Source organism: Simochromis diagramma, unplaced genomic scaffold, assembly GCF_900408965.1.
Source record: "Simochromis diagramma unplaced genomic scaffold, fSimDia1.1 OVJJ01000802.1, whole genome shotgun sequence".
NCBI lineage: Eukaryota > Metazoa > Chordata > Actinopteri > Cichliformes > Cichlidae > Simochromis > Simochromis diagramma.
Genome location: NW_024387492.1, coordinates 19,997,310 through 20,020,664, shown reverse-complemented (window position 1 = coordinate 20,020,664; position 23,355 = coordinate 19,997,310). Strand labels below are relative to the sequence as shown.

At 38.5% G+C, this 23,355-nt stretch overlaps 2 protein-coding genes and 1 long non-coding RNA gene across 4 annotated transcripts in view; 2 read left to right on the top strand and 1 right to left on the bottom strand.

Annotated features, from left to right (window-relative positions):
- LOC120725576 overlaps positions 1-23,355 on the top strand; it is an 87,164-nt gene that overhangs the window by 22,230 nt on the left and 41,579 nt on the right. The window lies entirely within an intron of this gene.
- LOC120725581 lies at positions 429-23,002 on the bottom strand. Its single transcript, XR_005694148.1, has 5 exons — positions 22,992-23,002; positions 15,779-15,782; positions 9,007-9,011; positions 4,604-4,610; positions 429-1,075 (listed from the first exon to the last, which is right to left on the bottom strand). It is a non-coding gene; the product is annotated as an uncharacterized LOC120725581 (long non-coding RNA).
- On the top strand, positions 8,668-12,312 carry LOC120725575. Its single transcript, XM_040018606.1, has 8 exons — positions 8,668-9,350; positions 9,493-9,843; positions 9,953-10,222; positions 10,381-10,449; positions 11,300-11,386; positions 11,459-11,487; positions 11,937-11,999; positions 12,176-12,312. The coding sequence occupies exons 1-8, from the start codon at positions 9,290-9,292 to the stop codon at positions 12,269-12,271; spliced, it is 1,026 nt and encodes a 341-aa protein (XP_039874540.1). The 5' UTR covers positions 8,668-9,289; the 3' UTR covers positions 12,272-12,312.

Here is a 23,355-nt window from a genome sequence, read left to right as displayed (position 1 = left end):
GTATTTACCATTATTACATAATTTATGATCTGATGCATCTTATTTTGGTTTTGGTTTGTTTGGGGTTTTTTTTTTCTACAGGTACATTTTGATAACAAAGAAGATCATGTTACAATAAAGTCTGAAAATATTGGAGACTCTGCTACTTCCATCTGACTGCAATGATCATCATCAAAATCAATTCCAGTTGCTGTTCAGTCATCAGTATCAACTTTTATAATTGGTTAAATGTTAGATATAAAACAGATGCTAAAGTAATTTTACTAAAAATGATTGGTTCCTTTTTTTACTTCAGTCTAGACGTGTATTTAAATTTTCATTTCATTTTTTATAAAAGGATGTTGGTTTTGATAAATGACAGAATCTGCATCAATATTGTTGCTCGTGATATAGTAATCATAAATTAAAATGTATTTCTATTCAGTTTTGGTGTAATTTTCTTCTAATTAATCCTTTATTCAATACTTTATACATTAACACTTGTGCATAGAGCAAGATTACTGGGCTGAACAGGGTCAATGGATTCCCTGTAAAGAGATTTGTAGATGTGGGTAAAAGAGGGTCTTAGGCATAGGACACTCAACTTCTTTAAGTTGCTTGAAGATGTTTCACCTCTCATCCGAGAAACTTCTTCAGTTCTAGGGTCAAATGGTTGATAGTCCCAGATTTAAGCCCTGTGGAAGTGTCCCAGTGTCTGAGTGTGTTGCTGGGCCTGAAGGACACTGGGATGTTGTGCTTGGAGAAGACTCTCCTGAGTTTCTCTGATACACCGGTTACATAGGGGAAGACAATGTTGTTGTGTTTGTCTTTCTGATCCTCCCTAGTTGGTATCTAATCTTATTTTCTGTGCATCTTTGCTGACTTGATGAAAGCACAATTAGGATAACTGCATGTTTTAAGAGCCACCTTCATATGTGTTCCCTCTTTTTCCCTTCAGGCTTAGAGGGAACATTTTACATTCAGTGTTGTAGGGTCCTGATTACTCCAAGTTTGTGTTCCAGAGGGTGATGGGAGTCAAAGAGGAGGTACTGGTCCGTGTGTGTGGGCTTTCAGTAAACTTCAATGTTGAGGTTTCCTAGGGTGACCAACCATCCTCTTTTCCTCGGACATGTCCACTTTTCACATTCTGTCCGGGGCGTCCGGGGGGATTTTGGAGATTGATGAAAATGTCCGGGTTTTCCTATAGTCCGACAGGGACCCATGTGTTTGAAGTCATCCCCAAACTGCTGCTTTGTAAGCGCTTGTTCTGTGCTCACAGACGGGACAGACGGTGCGCAGCAACGCGCCTAAGGATGTTTAAAAGATCCCAAAGCGCAAGTGCATAATTTGAGATGAACTGCAAAAGAAATTTTCCTTGTACTGACCCAGTGCTGGTAATTTTTCTTATGCAGATGAGGCATTATTTCTGTACCATTATTTAATTCCAGAGGCTTTTAAGTTGTTGTTTTTTTGCGCTCGTTGACTTGTAAAAGCCTATATGACAATTTTTTCCACACTTAAACGGTGTTTCAAATCCCCAAAAACAGAGATTTTTTAAATCTCCGCAAAATCTCAGTTTTTGCGTTGACGTGTGGACGAGGAATACGGAGTTCATCACGCAACGTCAAAGGTACGTGCCTTTTTCCACGCTGTGTGCCACGTTACTGTTATCCTTTGTGTCTTCCCTGGTCAACTTTATGTTTTTATCCACAGCGTTAATGTGAGCAGTGAAGGATTCCACTTCTTGGGTTTTGATTTTGAACCAGGTGTCGTCCACGAATCTGTACCAGTGGCTGGGTACTCTCACTTTAAAAGAGCCAAGAGCCTTTCTTTCCACTTCCTCTATGTTATTGTCTCTAAAAACCCTCGTTGTATTTGAAATATGTGGTGGTAAGGCAGAGGTCTAACAGTGTGCAAATCTGATCAGGGGTGAAGCTCCACCATTTGACCCTAGAACTGAAGAAGCTTCTCGGATGAGAGGTGAAACGTCTTCAAACAACTTAAAGAAGTCCAGATGCTTTTCTTTCCAAGCTCCTTAGACTACGATGACCTGGATGACTGACAACCTTCAGAGACATCAAAGCAGACTGTTTTTAGGAATCTATTGTAGTGAAATATCTGACTGATATTCTTTTTAATTGATGACATTTTGTGTTGTCACAAAAGAAAAAAACATTACCTTTTAATTTTTTAAAAATCGCACCCTGCTTGTGCAGAACACAGTTTCTAAGTGTCACAGTTTAGCTCTGAGCACTTCTATTCATGTATTACCCATTCTATCCACCAGAGGTCCTCAGTCTTTCAGTAGGCCATCCACTCGGCCCACTCACTTGTAAACTACAGGTCTGAGCAGGTGTTTAAAATCATGTATGGATTTATGAACAGCTTTTATTTCTTGTTTTATTAATTGTTAATGAACTAACTTGTAAACAACCTGAACTGTATTTTTGGGACTACAACTGTCTGTTCTGCTGTGCTGTCTGTTTTCTAACATTAGAGGAAAGAGGGGCTGTATTAATGGAAACATTTATCTTGACTAACAATCTTCACAGATTCAGCTTCCTCGGTCAACGTCTTTTCAGGTTATTAAACACATCACTGTCACAAATGCACTGTGAAAACAGACACAACGTGCACTTGCTAAGTCTTATAATCGCTTTGTGCAATAATATCCCTTCATAAAAACAAATTACTTCATGCGTTTCTGAGAAAATGAGAAAGACTGCACCTATGGAATGTAAACATGAAAAGAAAACTGCTAAAGTTGTGAAGAGGATGTGACACCTCAGTAGTGACAGGAAGTACAAACAGTCTTAAATAGTCATCAGTTCAGAAACTGTGACAGTCAAGAAAAGAAATGAGACAGAGAAGCACGATGGATGAATTCATATGGATTCAAATGTTTTTATGTCTGATGCTGGTGATTCAGATTGCAGGTAAGAATTCGGGAAACATTTTAATAGCAGGAAAACACCTTTACAGTAAACTGCTGAGCATGCTCTGTTGTTTGAGGGGAGCTCAGGACATGTTCGTTAACTTGTGTCTAAATTGGTCTTCAATCCGATTCTAAAAAATGCTGTATTCTATTTTTATTTATTTTTATGTTTCTCTTCCATCTTTTCAACAGTATCTGCAACTGAAACCTCGATTTTTATTAAAGTTGGAGATGACGTCACTCTACCTTGTCTAAATGTGATAGAGGACCAGAATAACTGTGATGGTACTACGTGGACCTTTGCTTCAAAAAACACAACAGCAACAGAAGTGATCACCTTTGGAGAGATTGGTAAAAAAAAGCCCAAACGAAATCAGACAGACTGAGTGTTACAGCAAACTGTTCTCTGCTTATAAAGAAGCTCACAGGTGAGGATGTTGGGTTTTATTACTGTCAGCAGTACAAACTGGGAGAACGTAAACATCTAGTTTCTGAGTTTTTGGTTGATCCGGCTGTCATCACATGTGAGAATTTACCATATCATATTGTATTTATCAAACAGTGGTACGCAAAGGTTTGGGCACCCCTGATCATTTTAATGATTTGTCTTTTTAAATCATTGGTTGTTTGGATGAGCAATTTAATTTAAATATATCATATAGCAGATGAACACAATGATATTTGAGAAGTGACATGATGATTATAGGATTTAAAGAAGGTGTGCAATAGTTATTTAAACAAAATTAGGCAGGTGCATATAAGATAAGATAAGATAAGATAAGATAAGATAAGATAAGATCACCTTTATTAGTCCCACTCGTGGGAAATTTGTTTTGTTACAGCAGAAAGTGGACAGTGCAAAGTTACATAGTAAAAATTAGAAAAACACTGGAATAGCATAAGAGTAAGAATAAGATACTGTACACTGTTAAGTCAAATTGTTGAATGTGTCATTGTGTTTCTTAAATTTGTAAAGTCTTAGTTCAAACTATAGGATCAAGACATTCCTTTGTCCCCCTCCCCAGCCTCTCGAGGTTCTGGGGTGAGGTTGTAGTGTTTTATCACAAGCACATCCCATGTAAAGGTTTGTTTGATGTTTGGTAAGCTTTCTGCCCTTTTTATGGCTTCACTGTGTTGTGTATGGTGAACCAATACAGGAATTGAGCCATGTGTTGGGTGTGGGTGTGTGTGTGTGGGGGGTTTACCTTTTTATGACCAAGGATGTTGTTAGAAACAGTTGTGATCAGGAGGTCACACAAACGCACCCCCATGACACACACACACATTATCACACACATGCTTACACAAACACACACACACACACACAGTGCATTGTCTTTGTAACCAAGGGGGGTTGTACAAGGGGAGGTGCTTGTGTAAACTATTGTGTATTGTAACTATTTTTCCAATAAAAGGCAGCGAGCGGAGGCTGGAGTCGGGGTCATTTTGTGGTTTAGTGTTAATGCATTTTGCACTTAGTGTTAATGCTATTGCACATGTGTGGATGTGTGTGTTTGGTCAGGTGCAAAGTCTTTGTTGTCTGACAGCAGTGGGAAGGAAACACCTACGAAATCTCTCCGTCCCACACCGTGGGTGCCGCAGCCTGCCACTGAAGGAGCTGCTCAGTGCTGTCAGAGTCTCCTGCATGGGGTGGGAGATGTTGTCCAGCAGGGATGACAGCTTACCCACCGTTCTCCTGTCACTCACCACCTCCACTGGGTCCAGAGGGCATCCTAGAACAAAGCTGGCCCTTCTGATCAGCCTGTTCAGTCTCTTCCTGTCCCTACCAGAGATGCTGCCACCCCAGCAGACCACACCGTAAAAGATGGCTGAGGCCACCACAGAGTCATAGAAGGTCTTCAGGAGTGGGCCCTTCACTCCAAAAGACCTGAGTCTCCGCAGCAGGTACAGCCTGCTCTGCCCTTTTCTGTAAAGGGCGTCTGAATTATGAGTCCAGTCCAGTTTATTGTTCAGATAAACACCAAGGTAGCTATCCACAGCCTCAATGTCCATACCTTGAATGCTTAGTGATTGCAGTGGAGGATGTTTGTGCCTGTGGAAGTCTACCACCAACTCCTTGGTTTCACTAGTGTTTATCTGGAGGTAGTTCTGCTGGCACCAGTCCACAAAGTCATGGGTCAGTTCTCTGTATTCCTTGTCATCCCCATCAGTGATGAGGCTGATATAGCAGAGTCATCAGAGAACTGAAAGAAGCACTGGGTGGAGTTGTGGGAGAAGTCTGCCGTGTAGATGGTGAAGAGGAACGGAGCCAGAACTGTTCCCTGTGGGGCCCCCATACTGCAGACGAGCCTGTCCGACAAACAGCCCTGAGGTCGGTCAGTGAGGTAGTCCAATCCATGTAGTGAGGTGATGGTCCACTCCTGTGTTGTCCAGCTTGTCCTTCAGGACTGTGAGAAGAATGGTGTTGAAGGCACTGGAGAAATCAAAGAAAATGATTCTCACAGTGCTCCCAGCAGTGTCCGGGTGAGAGAGGGAACAATGTAGGAGGTGAATGACGGCATCATCCACTCCAATACCAGGCTGTTAGGCAAACGGAAGTGGATCCAGTGATGAGCTCACCAGGGGCCGAACCTGAGTCAGGGTCTTAAACAGGTGGGATGTCAGAACCACCGGCCTGTAGCTGTTGAGGTACTTGGGACGTGAAGTCTTTGGCACTGGTACAACACAGGAGGTTTTCCAGAGCTGTGGGACTCTCCCCAGCCTCAGGCTCAGGTTGAAGATGTGCTCCATCACACCACGCAGTTGATCTGTGCAGGGCCTGACCACCCTTGAGCTGATTCCATCTGGACCCGCTGCCTTCTTGGCTTTAATCCTCCTCAGTTCCCTCCTAACCTGGGTGGTTGAGAGAGACAGACTGGAGCCTTGTGTTGAATGTGTATTGGATGCTATTGTTGGGGATGGGGAGGAGTGAGCAGGGTGAATAGAGGAGGTGTGACCAATGATTTATAAAGAAAAATCATTAAAATTATCAGGGGTGCCCAACCTTTTGCATACCACTGTATTTGGAGCTGAAACTGCATTTTTAGAATTACCTTGCAGTATAACAGTAATTATCATAATAGTGATTAATTTGTCTAATCTGTGCTATATTTGTCTCACATGTACAGTATATGTATTGGAGTCACAGTAACTGAAGATAAGGACACTGATGAAGTGACGTTAAACTGCTCTCTGCTGACATATGAGGACTGTCGCCACACAGTGAAATGGCTGTTAAATGGTTACAATGTAGACAGAACTAACAACCTAACAGAAAGATCACAGACTGACTGCTTCACCACTGTGTGAAATTCTCACAATTCAAACGTCTCAAGGGATAATATAGTGAAGTGTCAAGGAACTCATACTAACTCAAGCAAAGTACTCTTTACCATCATCCATCAGGCCTGCTGAGGAAGCTGGTGAGTTTACAATCAGTTGTTGAACATGAATGGCGGGATACAAAGTTTGGATGCAGATTTCTTTTTCTTTTTTTCACAACAAATGAAAAAGCTGAAAAATGTTTTGATCATGATTTTTCATTTATTTAGTTGGGACAAACAAAACAAAGAATCCAGCCAGAAAAACTGTAAGCAGCACAACATCAGTAACAACCACAGCCGTGAAGGATATTTCAAAAGGTAGTCACTCAAACATTCATCCTTTTGTTATGAATTATCGATTTTTTTCGATTAATAATGTTTTTGTACACTTAATTTAGACATGTCAGATTTGATAAATGACAAACCTAAGAACTACATAAAGAGAAAAGTGGTCTCCATCAACTCATCCCCAACTGGTTGCAGCCATCTGGCTCAAGAGTTGGGAATTCGCCTTGTAATTGGAAGGTTGCCGGTTCAAACCCCGGCTTGGACAGTCTTGGTTGTTGTGTCCTTGGGCAAGACATTTCACCCGTTACCTACTGGTGGTGGTCAGAGGGCCTGGTGGTGCCAGTGTCCGGCAGCCTCGCCTCTGTCAGTGCGCCCCAGGGTGGCTGTGGCTACAATGTAGCTTGCCATCACCAGTGTGTGAATGGGTGGATGACCGCTTGTGTAAAGCGCTTTGGGGTCCTTAGGGACTAGTAAAGCGCTATACGAATACAGGCCATTACCACGATCGAAGTTAAAGTTGTATGATTTTTTTAAATGTAATGAATCAGAACAGTAACAAAGTGCAGCCGTTTCCTTTCAGCCCCCAATTGCCAGGTGAGAATATTAATCTTAATAACCCAAAATAACATATCTCACATGTTTTTTGTTATGACTGTTCTAAAGGTAACAGGCTTTGTCTTAAATGCACAGTCTCACCCCCCAATTTGTGTATTTGTTTAGGTTTACCAATGCTGCTGAAGATCATCTCATCGCATTTTGTATGTGAAGAACACAGACTCACAACATCTCTCCTTCTGCCTTTCCTCTTTCTCTCGCTCCTCTGTTTGTGTGTGGGACAGTTTGAGAGATTCCTCTTCTGCGTCCCTGCTCCATTTGGCTGCCACATATGTCTCAAATCCCTAATCAGAGCCTTTAAACATTTGATCATAAATTCACTCCTCTTCAGATTGTTGTTAGGTTTGTCTTTAGCATCACTCAGTCTCCATCAAAAAAAAAGGCACTTGAGTTCTTTGTGTTTCACTTGATTTCTCCAGTCACTAATTTTAAATGTCCCGGGCCGTCTCCTCCAGACCAAATACTTAGTCTTGGTATCCCTGCCTGCTCTGTTTCTCCATCACTCACCAAACCCAGATGCAAGACCCAATCCTCTCTAGCTTGCACTTACTCCCTGATTCCAGTGCTAAAGCCTGCCTCAGAGTCCACCTCTTTGTTTTACCATAATAATTTTCAATATACAATATTAAAAAAATGAAATATAGATGTTATTTTTTAAGCCATTTTCTGCAATGACTGTGAAACCTTCCTGCATTTAGATTGGAATAACACAACAGCAATCATAGTTCTGAGTTGTAACATCTACCTGTCAAAGTTTGAATCGCTGACAGCTAACCGAAATCATCACTCTGTGTTGTCTGGTTTGTAATGATGTATTTTGTTATGGCTAATGATAATATAACTTGATTTGTAAAAGGTTTTCGATTGTGTTTTTTTTACATTTGTGTATATTGTGTGAGACTAGGGTCAGTGGGGGTCTGAAAACAGTAAAACAGTACGCTGGTGTTTTAGCTTCACTGGCGTTGGATTAACTCCTGATGGTGATACAGATGTTGCTTCTCGCTGCCAACAGACCAGGAAATAAACGCTGTGAATATTTCATCTTTAAGTCTACTGCTGCATATTTAGATGTGAAAAATCAGAAATTTTGAATTGGTGATATTCCCACACATTAAACTGCTGCAAGAGTGCTAAAGGACATTAAAGGCAACTGCGCCGATGCCTGTTCAGAAATGTCTGGACCCATGGCACATTTGTCTAACCCTCACGAGTTAATCTGGAACACCAGGAGCAGGCTGTTTCTGCTGGCATTTTTAACTCTCACAGCCCACTCAGCTGATAGTGGGCAAGATTTTTATAAAAAAGCCACTTGTTTCAAAAAATTAAAAAGAAATACAACAACATAAATGTGTGAAAAATGGTAGTGGACATAAAGACTTGAGTGGGAAAGTTTGGTGGCAAACATGATCACGAAGATGGTCTGTTTTCTCAGAATAAGCAAAGACTAATAGCCTTCACACCTTTAACCTCCTTTTCCTTTGTTTGATATTTAAATGAAAAGAGAGGGAAGTTTACTAAATCCTAAACCTACCCACTAATGTTACATCATTCATCCTCTAACTGAGGAAGGCATGTTTTGCAACTTGAGTTTTGCTGACCTTGGAAACTAGAGGTGAGCATCCTGTAGACTATAAAACTATTTTTTCTGTCCCTCTGAGTGTGTGTGTTTGTACATGTGCACGCTCTCCCTCATGTTGGTTGTCTTTGGAAATTCTGTAAAAAGCTTACCTCTCGCACACATTAGTCACTTAAGTAGAAGCACAGATACTTGTGTAAAAAAAAAAAAACAACAACTCCACACGGATGAATAATGATTCAACTTCTTTAACTAAGTAAAAGTAAAAAGGTGGATCAGGAGTTTGACACTTCAACTGTTTGTTCCTATGTGACGTCTGTTTTCTAACAAACATCTTAGCTAAAACTCTTGACACATTCAACTTCCTCAGTCATTTTTTTAATATAATGTCAAACACATAACTGTCACCAATGCATTGTAGGGATGCACCTCCTGAGGTCATTTGCTAAAGTTGTGATGAGGAAGTGATATCTGATGAATAACGGGAAGTACAAACAGTCTTAAAGAGTCATCAGCTCAGAGACGGTGACAGTCGAGATTGAGAACAAGAAAGAAGTGAGACAGAGAAGCACGATGGATGAGCTCAGATGGAGTAAAATGTTTTTATGTCTGATATCAATCATTCAGATTGCAGGTAAGAATACAGGAAACATTTTAATAGCAGTAAAATTAAATATTACAATCCAAACCTTTATCATAAACCTTTGTCTAAAATGATCTTCACTCTGACTGTGAAAAGTGTTGTATTCTAATCTAGTTTTCATATTTCTTTTCAGAATTCTCAACAGTATCTGCAAATGAAACCACCATTTTTATGAAAGTTGGAGATGACGTCACTCTGCCTTGTATAAATGTGATAGATGACCAGAATAACTGTGATGGTACTACGTGGACCTTTGCTTCAAGAAACAGAACACCAATAGAAGTGATCAGCTTTGGACAGCTTGGTGAAAAAGCCAAAAATGCATCAGACAGACTGAGTGTTACAGCAAACTGTTCTCTGCTTATAAAGACTCTCACAGTCGACGATGTAGGTTTTTACTACTGTAAACAATACAGATACCTTCAAAAGCACAGACACAAACGTCTGGTTAGCGAGTCTTTGGTTGATCTCTCTGTACTCACCTGTGAGTATTTTACATTATATTTTCAGGCGAACGATTTTTAGAACAATAATGACAGCAGTAATTAATTTTTCGAATTTGTGGTGTCTTTGTTTCATGTTATCTCCATCAGTGACTGAACATGAGGACAATGATAAGGTGACAATAAATTGCTCTGTGGTGACATATGAAAAGTGTCATCACACAGTGAGGTGCCTGTTTAAAGGTCGAGCTGTGGACAGAGATAACAATCAAATAGTGACTTTACAGACTGGCTGCTCCACCACTGTCTCTTTACTCAAGTCTCACCATGTTTACTCATCAAGAGATTACCTTTTGGACTGCGAAGTGAATGATGCTCATACAGAAGGGAAGCTGTTTACCTTCAGCCCTCAGCTATCAGGTGAGAAAACAGGAGACAAAATAATCAACTGTTTAAGATGATTGAACCCACCCAAAACATTTATTTGTTTGTTTTTGTATTTATGCAGATTTTTTTTTAAAAACAACAGATGAAAACCATGAAAACATGTTGGTTGTGTCTTTTTCATTTTATTTCAGGTGACAGACAAAGGACAAATAATCCAACCAGAAAAAATCCAGCAGGCTACAGTCAGTCCAATACCCAAGGTATTTATTCAGTAATGTACTTTTTACTTGCATGCATGGGTATACAGTCACATGAAAAAGAACGTTTTCACAGAGCTCGATTCAGTCCTGTGAAAACTGCATAAACCCCATGATTCAATATCTTACAGAGTCAACTTTTGCAGCACTAACTTGAAGTAATAGTCTTCTATATCAGTCTATCATAATAGAAGCGGTTTTCTCCTGGCAGCCCTTCCAAAGAAACCATTCTTGCTCAGTCTTTTTGACTTTTTGATATGACTTTGGTGGAATTAGACCAATGCTGGTAAGGTTGTTGCTGTATGTATATACACCTACCCGAGAGCTTCAGACCTGTAAACTGTCAAAGTTTCTTCTTTTATAGAAATGCCCACTCTTGATGATCAGTTAAGTCCATTTGATTAGTAGGATCTGACTCCAAGTTGCTCTCTTAATTCCTATGGAACGATTAAGGATGTATTTAGTTTGTGCTTAGGACTTTATGCATGATGTATTTATTTTATTTTTATTTTACATGTTTTAAGGTATGTGTTCAAACTGATTTAAATAAAAGAAATAGCCAAATACCTTCAGAAACAACATGTGTCTGTAAGTAAAATAACACGTCTGAACTAAAATCTCCTTACTGTTTTTCTTCCATACATCTGAAACGCAGTGACTATGATTCACATTGTGCTTTTGTGTGTTTCTGTTTTTGCTATGGTAACAGTGTCACAGTTTAAAATAGAACACAATGTTAGGCATATTTTGTGTGTCATGTAGACTTAGTTTAAGATACATAGAAAGTTTTTTAAATGTTTGAAAAAAGATTCACTGAAAATGGTTTTAAGTTTGTTTTTTGGGTTTGTTTCAGCTATCCATTGGTACGTCGTTGCAGCTGTGGGTTTTGTCTTGCTCTTGATAACAGCTGCATCTGTTATCAGATGGAGAAAAACAAAAGGTAAAAACATCAAAAGTTAAAACACATGCTTTTAACAGTAAATGTTACAGTTAATTGTTTTTGTCTTTCCAGCAAACAAAACACAGACGGATGAAGATACTGTGAGTTTTTTTTTTTTTTTAAAAAACCAATATATATATATAATTTTTTTTTAAATGGTTGTAGGAAATAAGAATAACAAATAAACACCAAATCAGCTTATCTCTGAGGAGTGTTAACAAGAACTAAACTGTCTTTATAAAGGACAGTTTTCCAACAGATGTAACTGTCTATTTTCCAGGGACTGAGTTTGAACTCTACAGAGACTCAGACTGCTACTTAAAAAAGTCCCAGCATGGGAAATCCCACACCACACCCACAGTACAGTCAGAGCACAGTTAAAACCATTTCTTCTTCTATGTGCTTGTTAAGTGCATGCGACTCAATGAGATCTTATAAAAGATAAGGAAGTTAGACTGAATAACAGTGGGACAGACCATGAGTTGTAAAACCTGAGGTTAGAGGTCAAAACATGTAAACTTTTTGAGATATTTTGCTCTTCGCTGTGTAGGTAGATCATGAAGTTTCCTATGCCACCGTCAGCTACAGAAAGAAAGCCAAGAATAAAGCCCAGGTAACGTGTCTTTCATAGATGCTTATGTTGTATACTGATATATTAATAGGTAATGTGTGCAAGCTGAGATTACAATTCATACTTACCTTTAAAATTTGTTGAGCTCTATCTCTCTTATTTTAACAGAGTGTTAATTTATGTTTATTTATGTATCCGACAATTCTCTTTGTTTTCAGGTTCAGGGTGATGATGAAGGTGATGCAGTGATCTACAGTGTTTTGATGGTTTCTTCATCTCCTGCAGCCACTGTCAACCCCAGTAACCCACAATAAAAAAGAAAATAGAGAAAATGGCAAAAGGATTTGACCTTTTTAAAAAATAAAAAAATAAAAATGTAAATGGATGTGTGATTAGAGACTTCATGCTGTTGAATGGCAAGCATAAAACTATTATAGCAAATGCTGGGAGTCAATCGAGAATCAAGGCCATCTTTGGGTCATTCCCACTATTCAGTGTCATTTCGAGATAGTAACATTGCAAAAAGTACATTTCTAATTATCCATAATGTTATAATGTGATCTGAAAGAATGCTTGTTAAACTTTTAGAGAAATATACCGGTCAAGCTCAGAATATTAATACATTTTTCCAGGTTTTCCACATGTGGTGCAGGCCAAACATCCCACCTGTTACGGTACAATCTTATCTCTGTTACTGCGTTATTAATGTACAATCACTTTTCTATTTACATTTCCTAAGAGCTAAAATGTCCCTGTGTTTACTCTGCAAATGTATTTCAGGGGAGTGCTAATAAAAAAGTATTATCAAGAAAAGGCACAATTATTTTGAAGCATGGTGTAATTTCACTTAATTAGATTAGATTAGATTAAAAATGAATTTTAATGAAAACTTGTCCAATTTTGCAATTATTCCATTTGTCAAATTTATTACCTTCAATAACCACACAGATGTTTATCTTACGTTTTTTTAATTACTTAATTTTGAAAAAACAAACACATGTAACAGGTAGACAGAACATCACAGGGTGACTTCACACCCATGAAAGCTTGTACCCGTAAATTTTCAAGAAAGGCTCGTTATTTTTGGTGTAAGACATTTGAGGAGAAATTATTTCTTCACTGCCCATCTCCAAACCACAATTTGAACGTATACAGAGATAATCATAATGCACAAAAGACAGTACGATTTGTTGTTGGTGCATTTTTTACGCAGACGACATAGAGATGAGATTAAAGAGAGCAAAAAAAAAAAATGATATGAAACGTTTGAGCTGCAAAAATGTTAGCTTGTGCCGCTGTCATTTTAAAGGTAATAATAAAAAATATGCTTCTAGAGGCCATCAGAGGTCACTCTGGATCACCAAAGTCCAACAGTTTTGCTGCCTCTGATTCTCTCCACACATGGGCTGCAGTCTGCCTTCACAAAGTTCTTTTGTTATGTGTGCCCACAGATTTCCGAACATGGCTATCTTAGGAAAACCAGTGTGCATGGATTCATCCATATTTGCCATCACACACTTCAGCACCATTGGCAGTGAATTTCAGGTTCTGGTTCAGGCCACAACACGTTTTACAAAAGCCTCTGATTTTTATGAAACAAGATAATGTTGTGGGATTCACGTTGGCTCGTTTAGAAATGTGCATGTACTTTTAACCTGTTTCCAGATTCCCTGGTTTACTACATGAGTCCATCTACCTGGCTTCAAAATGGTGTAGTCCCTTTTTTGTGAAAAAAATCTTTTTGTATGTGACTTGATCTGGAACCATATGTATCCACTGTTCAAATAGGAGCTCAACATTGAAAGTGTTGCAGTCTTTGTTTTGAAAAGGAGAACTACTTTGTTCAAAAGCACTGACATTGGCACTGCTGCTGTGTCATCTTTTCACCAAGTTGTTTGCACAGATTTCCCCATATGTCATCACTTTAAGATAAGATAAGATAAGATAAGATAAGATAAGATAAGATACCTTTATTAGTCCCACGAGTGGGAAATTTCATGTTAAGGCTGCCGACCAATTGCACGCAATGGCGGCGCCATCATACCCTCCGACCATACATAATCTCAATCTGGTCTCTCAATCTCCCGTTGGAGAGCCACGAGCTTCTCCATGATGTTATCAAACTTGATGTTGTCATTCTTGTGCTCAAAGAGCCGATTCTGAGAACTCACGACCACAGTGAGCTTCTCCAAGATGTAATCCAATTTGCGCTCAGAGGTGTTATTCTGAGTGTTCACAGCAGCCGCAAGCTTCTCCAAGATCTTATCCGTGCTGCACTTAATGAGCCCATTTTAAGAACTCATGCCTCGTCCCATCGTTTCAATCCCAGCGGGCAGCCTTGTGGGGGTTTGAACAGCCGGTTCCGCTTTCTTAATTCTTCGATAAGCCAGGGCCAAGCCAGCTCCGATCAGCCAGAATCCTGTTATCATGGTTCCGAATACATAGATATCTTCAGTAGGGATGGGTACTGCTATCCGGCTCCATTATGGCACGCACTTTGAGTACGTACGTTCTTTTAGAGCAGAGCTACAGATTAAAAAGGCCCAAGGCGAAGCGGTCAAAAGTCTGGCTGTACTTCACAGCAAAAGATGCAAACTCAGCAGCCTGCAACAAGTGCTTTAAGGTGATACTGTGCAAAAGAGTTAACACCTTGAATCTGATGAAACACCTGGCAACGCATAGCGGGGTTTTTTTTTAAAGCCAAGAAATGCACCGTATTTGATAGCTTGCTGCAAGAGCCCACACCGAGCACATCTACTGTGGGTGTGGTGCCTGTTATCGGACCCGGAGTTAGCAACATCCCCCAAGAACCCGAAGAGGTTGAGTCCTGGCCCCTAGCCCTGCCAGTGTAGCAGAAATGATGACGGATGATGATGGCAGTAGCAGCCGTTCTTCTCTGCGTGAGTAGCTTAATGTTGTTCCAGTGTAATTTACGTTGAGTAGGCTAACCACGTTATTAAATTAATGCATGTAAGGTGAACTAGCAAACACCATTGTAGTTACATGTGGCTGTCTTCTTGTTTGATGGCAGATACTCCCTTCACCCTGGCCAAAAAGGCTAAAATGACCAAAGAAAAAGTGGGAAACAGCTAAACATGAGATGTTTTTGGACAAAGTTTGTGTTTTTTCCATTGATTAAGCACTGCTTCCAGCCAAGAGTGATACCATATATCCCCTATAGCTGCAGAAAAGGCTAACATTGTTATCTTTTTACAAAAAAACAGCTAAACATGAGAGGTTTTTGGACAAAGTGTGTGTTCTCCATTCTTTAAGCACCGGTTCAAGCACCGTTTAAGCACCGGCACCATTTCAAAAGTACCGGTTTGGTAGTAAAACCTAAACGATACCCATCCCTAATCTTCAGCGTCTTCGATCGACAGCCCCGCCAGGCATAAGACCCTCCAATTCTGCCACCCGTCCATATCCGGCAGGGAAAGTACCTCCAGGACACTCAGGCTCACCCGAGCCCAGACTTCTCATTGAGAAAAGGGTGTCAATTGCATTCAGGGACAAGTTGATCAAATCCATAATTCCTCTTTTAGGTTTTAGAGAACGACTGTGAAAGAGTGTTCCAGGCAAAAGTAATACATTACTTAGATGAAGAGAAGTTGTTTTTTTCCTTTGCAGTAATCTTTCCAATAATAGTACATATGCACTAACCTCATGCTTGCGGTTAACAATAGCCTAAAGACACAAAACCAAGTTTAGTTTTTTTACCTGAAGTTTACATTTTTTTAAGGTTGGCATTTATTTTGTTTCTTTTTTAATAATTATATTGATTCTATTGGTTGTTTGCCAAGCACTGAGGTCTCTGCTTAGACTGTGCTACTGGGATCACTGATTTAAAAATGAGGCAAAAGCACCAAAGTTGTGCTCAAAAACAGTACAGTGAGCTACAACCTGTTGCTGTAATAACTCTAACACACTTGTTGTTTTTTAAATACATACGTATTCAGTTTTCCAAACCTAATTATATAAAAAAAAAAATTCAAAAACATCACCTTAACACCCAAATATACGTAATTCAAAACTTACTTTAATTATTACCCATTTGGCTGGTAACATGGACCCAGTCTGATGGATAGTTACTGAATATTGCTGCTGGAGTCTCAGCCATTGACTGTATGTAAGTTAAATAATAATAATAATAATAATAATAATAATAATAATAATGGATTGCATTTATATAGCGCTTTTTGGGGCGCTCAAAGCGCTTTACAATGCCACTATTCATTCACTCTCACATTCACACACTAGTGGAGGCAGCTACAGTTGTAGCCACAGCTGCCCTGGGGCAGATTGACAGAAGCGAGGCTGCCATATCGCGCCATCGGCCAGCCGGGGCTCGAACCGGCAACCTTCCGGTTACAAGACGAACTGCCAACTCTTTGAGATACAGTCTTTTTTTAAAAGGCTGCAGTCAAAGCAAATCATTGTAAAAACAAGACAAGTCAATAAAAAATAACCAATAAATATAATACTAAACTACATCTAGCCAGGTGGAAGGTCGATATTATGGGACATGCCACTGGATGGCGCTGTTTCTTTTGGGGTACCTCTGAGAGCGCAGGGGATCATGGGGATGCTAGCTTGCATTGGTTTTATGTGGGTGTGCAATGGCTTTTTTCGCTGCATTATCTGTTTTAAATGCAAAGTGTGCAACAGTTAAGGCACCAGGAGTTGCTGCAACCAACTTCGCCGTTCATCTCAGAGGGATCTATATTCCGTTTTCTGCTGGATTAATGCACTGTATGTATTTGAGTTCACACTTGTTCACACTTGGAAAATGTACCTTGTTAACTGTTTAATCTTGGCTCTGTATCTTAGCAGGAGAAGCCACTACAGTTATTTTTGCACTGCTAAGTTTGTTTTATTTCTGTATGGGTTTATATCAGACACAAAATGAGGCTAGACGTCCTTGAGTTCCAGATGCTGATAAAGTTGGGGAAATAACCTGCAGTAGCAGTGGGTTACTAGTGCACAAAGCTGTTACTGGATAAGAACTGTCTGTAACAATTTTATTTCTTTATTTTCACCTTTTTTATTTTCTTCTGAGCGCTTAATTTATCGTTCAGATTAAAAGAACCCCAAAGATAATCTGTGTTCTGGGCTGGTTAATTTAGCCAGGCTACATACAATAGAGAGAAAATCCAGTAAATATAATTATATTATGTAAAAAATATACAAATATTTACATATAAAATAAATATAATACTATTTCAAAATAAAAGCCTTTTGAATATCTGAGCTGTTTACCTCTAATTTAAAAAGACATTACAAGGGTACTAGTTTCATTTTAATCTAAACATAATCTAAATTGACACTAAATCAGTTTAAATATTACAGCTGAAGGTGATTTTAATAAATGTACTGCTGCTTGACTTTGTTTTACTACTGCAGTATAATTTATCATGTACAAAAGCTCCAAATGTTGTTTCTCTGACTTAATGTTCTGATGACGTTTGTGTTACTTTGCAGGAAATAGTCAGGACCCAGATGAACCTGTGCTGGAATTCAGTGTGGGTGAGTAATATGAGCATTTATGAAGGCTGTCCATGACCCGTAATTAAATTTAGCGTCATTAGTGCCACTCATTGCAAGTGACAGTGCACATGCTTTCAGCATGGAGTCTGCTCTTATGGTAGCAAAATAAATTCAGAAAATCTCCATCAAACAGCAGCTCAGCAGCAGAAATATATATGGTCAGCTGGTTGTGAGTTAATGAGCATGTGAAATCAGTGTGAACATTTTGAAACAACAACTCTCCAACCTCGTAATTGCAAGACTGCCTGTGCAGCCACAGGAGCCTTCAGAGAGTCTTTGGCTGTATCCCAATTCAGGGTCTGCAGCCTTAAAGACCACATTCTAAGGCCGATTACGTCACAGCGACGCAACAAAGGCTGTCCCAATTCAAAGGCTGCTCGAAATGTGGCCCTCAAATGCGTCCTTCATTTCCCTGAATTTTAAGGATGGGTCTGTGTAGCCTTCATGGCCCAACATATCCCAGACTTCATAGCACGGCGGTGGGTGTGGATAATTTTGCCGAAAGAAACGGCAGACGGCTAAAGAGGGGCGGCCGAAGAGTAAACTCTTAAAAGTAAGTACTGAATATTATGTCACTTATTTATGTGCAAATGTTTTTATAACATTAAAACATTACTGTTGGCCACATGTCAGCAAAGTTATGTGACATTAGCGATGTTTGTACTAACTTGGTTTTAAAGCCTTTACTTTAAAATATACGCCGTTCAAGTTACACACTATGAAAGGCAGCAACAAGTTTAATGTTCAGAAACCTGAAGTATGTATCAGCAGCAAAATGGAGCTAAAAATAAATGTTTGTTTCAGTTCTATGAAGCTTTGAGTATTTTGGATTAGTAGCACTGCTGTGTTTGTTGCATCATATTGCTGTAATTGTTTATATGCTTTATATATTCTGAGGTAAGTTGATCTATAGTGTTACATCATATTCTATAAGGATGTTATGTGTTTGTATACTTTCTGCCCAGTTTGACCCATTTAGCAGAAGTCAGCCTGTTTAATGCTCTGATATCTATTCTGACATGGTCTGATTTTCTCACCCAATAAAGGAATATTCAATATATCAGTCTACTCTTCATTTTATCAGAAACAGTTATCACAGCTCGTACATTTTCACTTTACACATATTTGTAAGCACTTTTGATCATCTAATGACCTGATATGTTTGAGATGGATGGGCTGTGAATTATATAGTGAATTGTCTTATTTTGCAGGCTAGGGCCTATTATATGCTGTAGCCTATAGGCAGCTGAGTTGCAGAGGATTGAGTGATCACTGGCTTTCTACTTACAGGGTGGTGGGTCTCAGAGGACAATTGCTACCCCTGTTGAAGTGAACAACGTGTGGAGTGCAACTGGCTTTGTGGCATAGCTGGCTCTGGCCTTGGACTGTGTGTTTTTACTTTGTACCTAAATGGGACACTGGACTTTTTTAACTATTATTCATTGTTTATAAATTAAATTTTAGAATTTTATTGACTGTCATCATGGCAGCACCCCCTAGTGGCCTTGAAGCAAACAGTCTCCTAACTAAGCCATGGCATCTCCGGTCTCTCCTACTTTTGTGTGCTCTGCTGGAGGAGCAGCATTGGATCTAGAGATACTGAGTAAGCTGGTTAGGACAGGCCTGGAGAAATGTGGTTTGCATGAAGTATCAGGAAAAAAACAACCTTGTACAGCTCATACTTTTTATTAACAAAAATAATAATACACGAATAATAAATACTTGATTTTTACTTTAATCAGATTTGACTGGTATTTTTAAACATTCATTTTTTTTGTTCCTTCAACTATTGTATTTAAGCTTATGACTCGCTCACAGTATGTTTATATAACTGTCTAAATAAACGGTGAGGATGTGGCCGCAGTGGCTGAGAAGCAAGAAATTTGCTTTTTTTTTCCATTGTGAAGCATAAATAAACATACCATGAAACCCTGCACAAGGAGCCATATTTGTTTTGTGTGTGTGCATAAGATGAAGCTTTAGTATTATTACACATATGATAATGTCAGCATGTTAGCATGCAACACACAAACTCAAGTGGTGTTGCCAAGATAGTTGCTGACTGGCAAGAAACTTCTCAAAGAAATCTGGTGACAGTCCAAAGCACAAATGAACATGTTTAATACTCGTGCAAGACCCTGTGGGAAGGTGCTGTATTTTGTGTGAATCAGGAAAAGTGCACGATGATGACGAGAACTTACAGAATTTTAAAAATATAACGGTGTTAAAAGATAGCAGGGAGTTAGGTCGCTACTTTCCATCTAAATATAATATACAATGTTCCGACTGAGGGATTTCTGAAACAAATTAAAACGTACAGTGCTGCTATGACTTCTGAAATAAATGAAAACAGGAAATGAAACAGCAGTGACATTTGCAGGGTTACTGAAGTTTTGGCTAGCTGGTATATAATGATGTGCTACGTGATTGCTAGCGACACAGCTCTGTTAGCATAACATAAACACAGTGAAGCTGGAGGATGGGTGCTAACTTTTTTCTACTCTGTAAAAGTTAACGTGAGGGTTTGCGATGGTTAGGGACAAATGCAACAACAGCGCAACAGTTTCTATTGCTTTTAATATCGGACAGTTATTCATTAATGAATACAAATGGTTATTGAAGTTATTTAGACAGGACATTAAACAATAAACTACTTTGAGAATATGGCAGCATAAAACCAGTGTAAAAGATATATTTCAACTATTTTTTGGTGTATTTATTGATGATTATAACAGAAATTTTGATCAAGCAACCAGGAAATGTGCAAACAGGTTGTGAGTTTAAAATTTTCAACACTGGGGAAGAGGTACATATACACAGACTAGTTAATGATATATACATCTTTTTTTAAACTTAACCTTTATTTATACTAGTGGTCACATTGAGACTCAATGTCTCATTTACAACAAAGACATTTTTTTTGAAAAATCCCCACTTCTCAGTGAGCTAAGTGACTGGAAAATGTACAGTAGAGCAGGCTGCTGGGATCAGCTGTACCAGAAGAGGAAGGAGCCTTCACAGTGCTGCACGTCACTACATCAACTTCGTCATGACTCTGGACCTGGGCAACAAAATATAGCATGAACATAAAATGAATGTGAACATAAAAAATAAATGCAGCATCATACAAAAGGGTACTTGAAGAGCATATCCCAGTGCCTTATTTTGCATTTTGAATGAAGTGATCTGAATCAACTTTGCCCATGATCAATCTGTTCACCAAGGTTGATGATTTATTTTTTATTTTTAAATAACCTTGCTGACAAACAAATCAATAAGACCATCAAGCATAACTTAAAACTGTAACATACTAAGAGCTGAGGTGGAACTGAATGTTAAAAATAATTGAAGCATCCATTGCGGTTTCTGCTTTTACTTTATAAACTGTACTTATTGATCTTTGATAATAATCAGAAATGGATAACTTCTCTAACTTCTCTACCTTCGCTGTTCTGGTCCATTTATCAAAAAATCCATATTCACAGACGCACAATTTCATCCACGTCATGGGATTTAGGAGAACTGCACTGGAGCATATTTGTGTTGGTTGAAAACAGCTCTTATTCAGCTCTTTGTAGACAAATACCTCAGTAAATACACACAATCACAGTACCATAAATTACACATTGGCTGTGTGTTGCTCACCTTTCTTTTCATACATTTGTTAACAGCTGACTATACTCAGTTAATTTTGTCCTCTCTCTAATTTCTTTTGTTTCTTTTTGAAACCCCGAATGTTCTGCCTTGGGGAAAAAAAGGACTCATGATGGGCTTAAGCAGCCATCTAAATAGCACTAAATGCCTAATGTTTATGAAGGTTAAGCAACATCTAAGCACCTCCATTAATTTTTGGAATCAAAGTTACTCAATAAAATTATCGAATTAATTCAATTATTACAGTATAGTTAAAAAATTACAAATGCAAATAAACTATTCGTTCCAGGCTTGTTATGGCCAATGATAGTCAGTTCCACTTTAACTGTAACCCCTTAAGACATCTCATTCATTCATTCAGCATTTCTTTCAGTAGTATCAGTATCATGACATCATAAATGATGTCTCTAAATGTTGTTTTTCTGTTTCGACATCTCAGCTCACATTTTGCAACTCCTGGTCTGTTCCACTATTGTTCAGTGTATGTTCTTGTTTTTAACTTTCTCACGGTGAAATTATGAAGTAGTGTGTGAACTCACCAAATCTGGAACGGTATGAGGAGCAGACTGAGTCTCTGCAGGGTTTAAACTCAGTCCCTAAAAAACAGACATAGTCCAGTTACATCAGGAGAAAAACTGTAGCTGTGAAGGCAGTTTAAATTTTGTTAAAACCCCTGAGAGATGAGCTGATTTGTTTATTTAATGCCAATATTTATCATCAATTGTACATCGTTGTCATATATTAGTAAATAGCATACCAGAAAAAACAGCATTTTGATTTTTGAGTTTTTATTTTTGATTACTGATTTTGTACTTACTGTGGTTTTAATCGTCTGTGTTTTGTTCCCTAAAATAAGAGGAAAAAAGTCCATTTCAGTTTAATTGACAATTCAAAGTCATTCAAACTTCTCATGATTAAGTTTACCAGTAGTTCTTGTCCATATGATGACTGTCACAGTAGTTATTAAAAGTGCTGCTAAACCCACAGAAACAATAATGAATCTCAAGGATGCAGAAAAATCTGTCAAAAGAATAAAAACTTCAAATTATTAAAATCTTTAGTAACACTTTTAAATTCCATTACTGTAAAGAAAAAGGAATTTTTACCTTTTAAAATGTGTTAAAATATTTGGAATCTGTTGTTTACAGCTTTACTTTTTACATGTCTGGTATATAATACTGTCTTTCAATGTAAAGCTTGCAATGAAAAACGCTTTACCTGAAGCTTGGGGCCATGTTTAATATTTTATGGCAACCAAAACTTTTATGACATTTTCCACTTTTTCCCCATTTAAGGTGCCACTAAAAATGCTGTGTAAAATGCAGTAGTATTGATCTTCAAAGGGTACAATTTTGAGTGACCACCTTGTGAAGCACCTTTCATTATTGTTGTTTGTGTTGTTGTGCTGCTTTCAGTTGTTCTTGTTGGTTTCTGTGTAGTTTTTTTGTGACCTGAATCAAAATGAAATGACACAATCAAAAAGTTTCTCTTATTTTTCATTTGTTGTAAGTATGCAAAAATATTTTGTGTAAAAACTTGAAATGAGCCAAACAAATGTTTTAGGTGTTTTAATCACCTACAACAGTTGATCTCACCTGTTTCCTCGCCTGAGGGCTGATGGCTAAAGGTAAACAGTTGCAGTTTCCCTGTTTTGGTGTCAGTTACTTCACACTTCACAGTGTTATATCTTGAGTTGTGAATATGGTGATAAATCAGAAAAGACAGAGTGGCGGAGCAGTCAGTCTGTGAAGTCAGTATTTGTTTGCTATCCTTGCTATCCACCTCTCGACCTTTAAGCAGCCACTTTACTGTGTGATGACACTCTCCATACGTCACCACAGAGCAGCTTAACGTCACCTTATCAGTGTCCTTATGTTCAGTCACTGGTGAACATAATGTAACAATATGAAGCACAAAGGTTATCTTAATCACTTTAAATATTATTCATGTATTTTTATTTTTTAAAAATAGATCAAGGTGAAAATATTTGGTGTAAATACTTACAGGTAATAGCAGATAGATCAACCTTTGCCTGATGAAACAGAGTGTGTTGAGTTTGTATTTCTCGTAATTTGTGATGATCACAGGAATATTGACCAACTTCCTCAACTGTGAGATTCTTTATAACCAGAGAACAGGTTTCTGTAACACTCAGTCTGTCTGATTTAGTTTTGGGATTTTCACCAATCTGTCCAAGTGT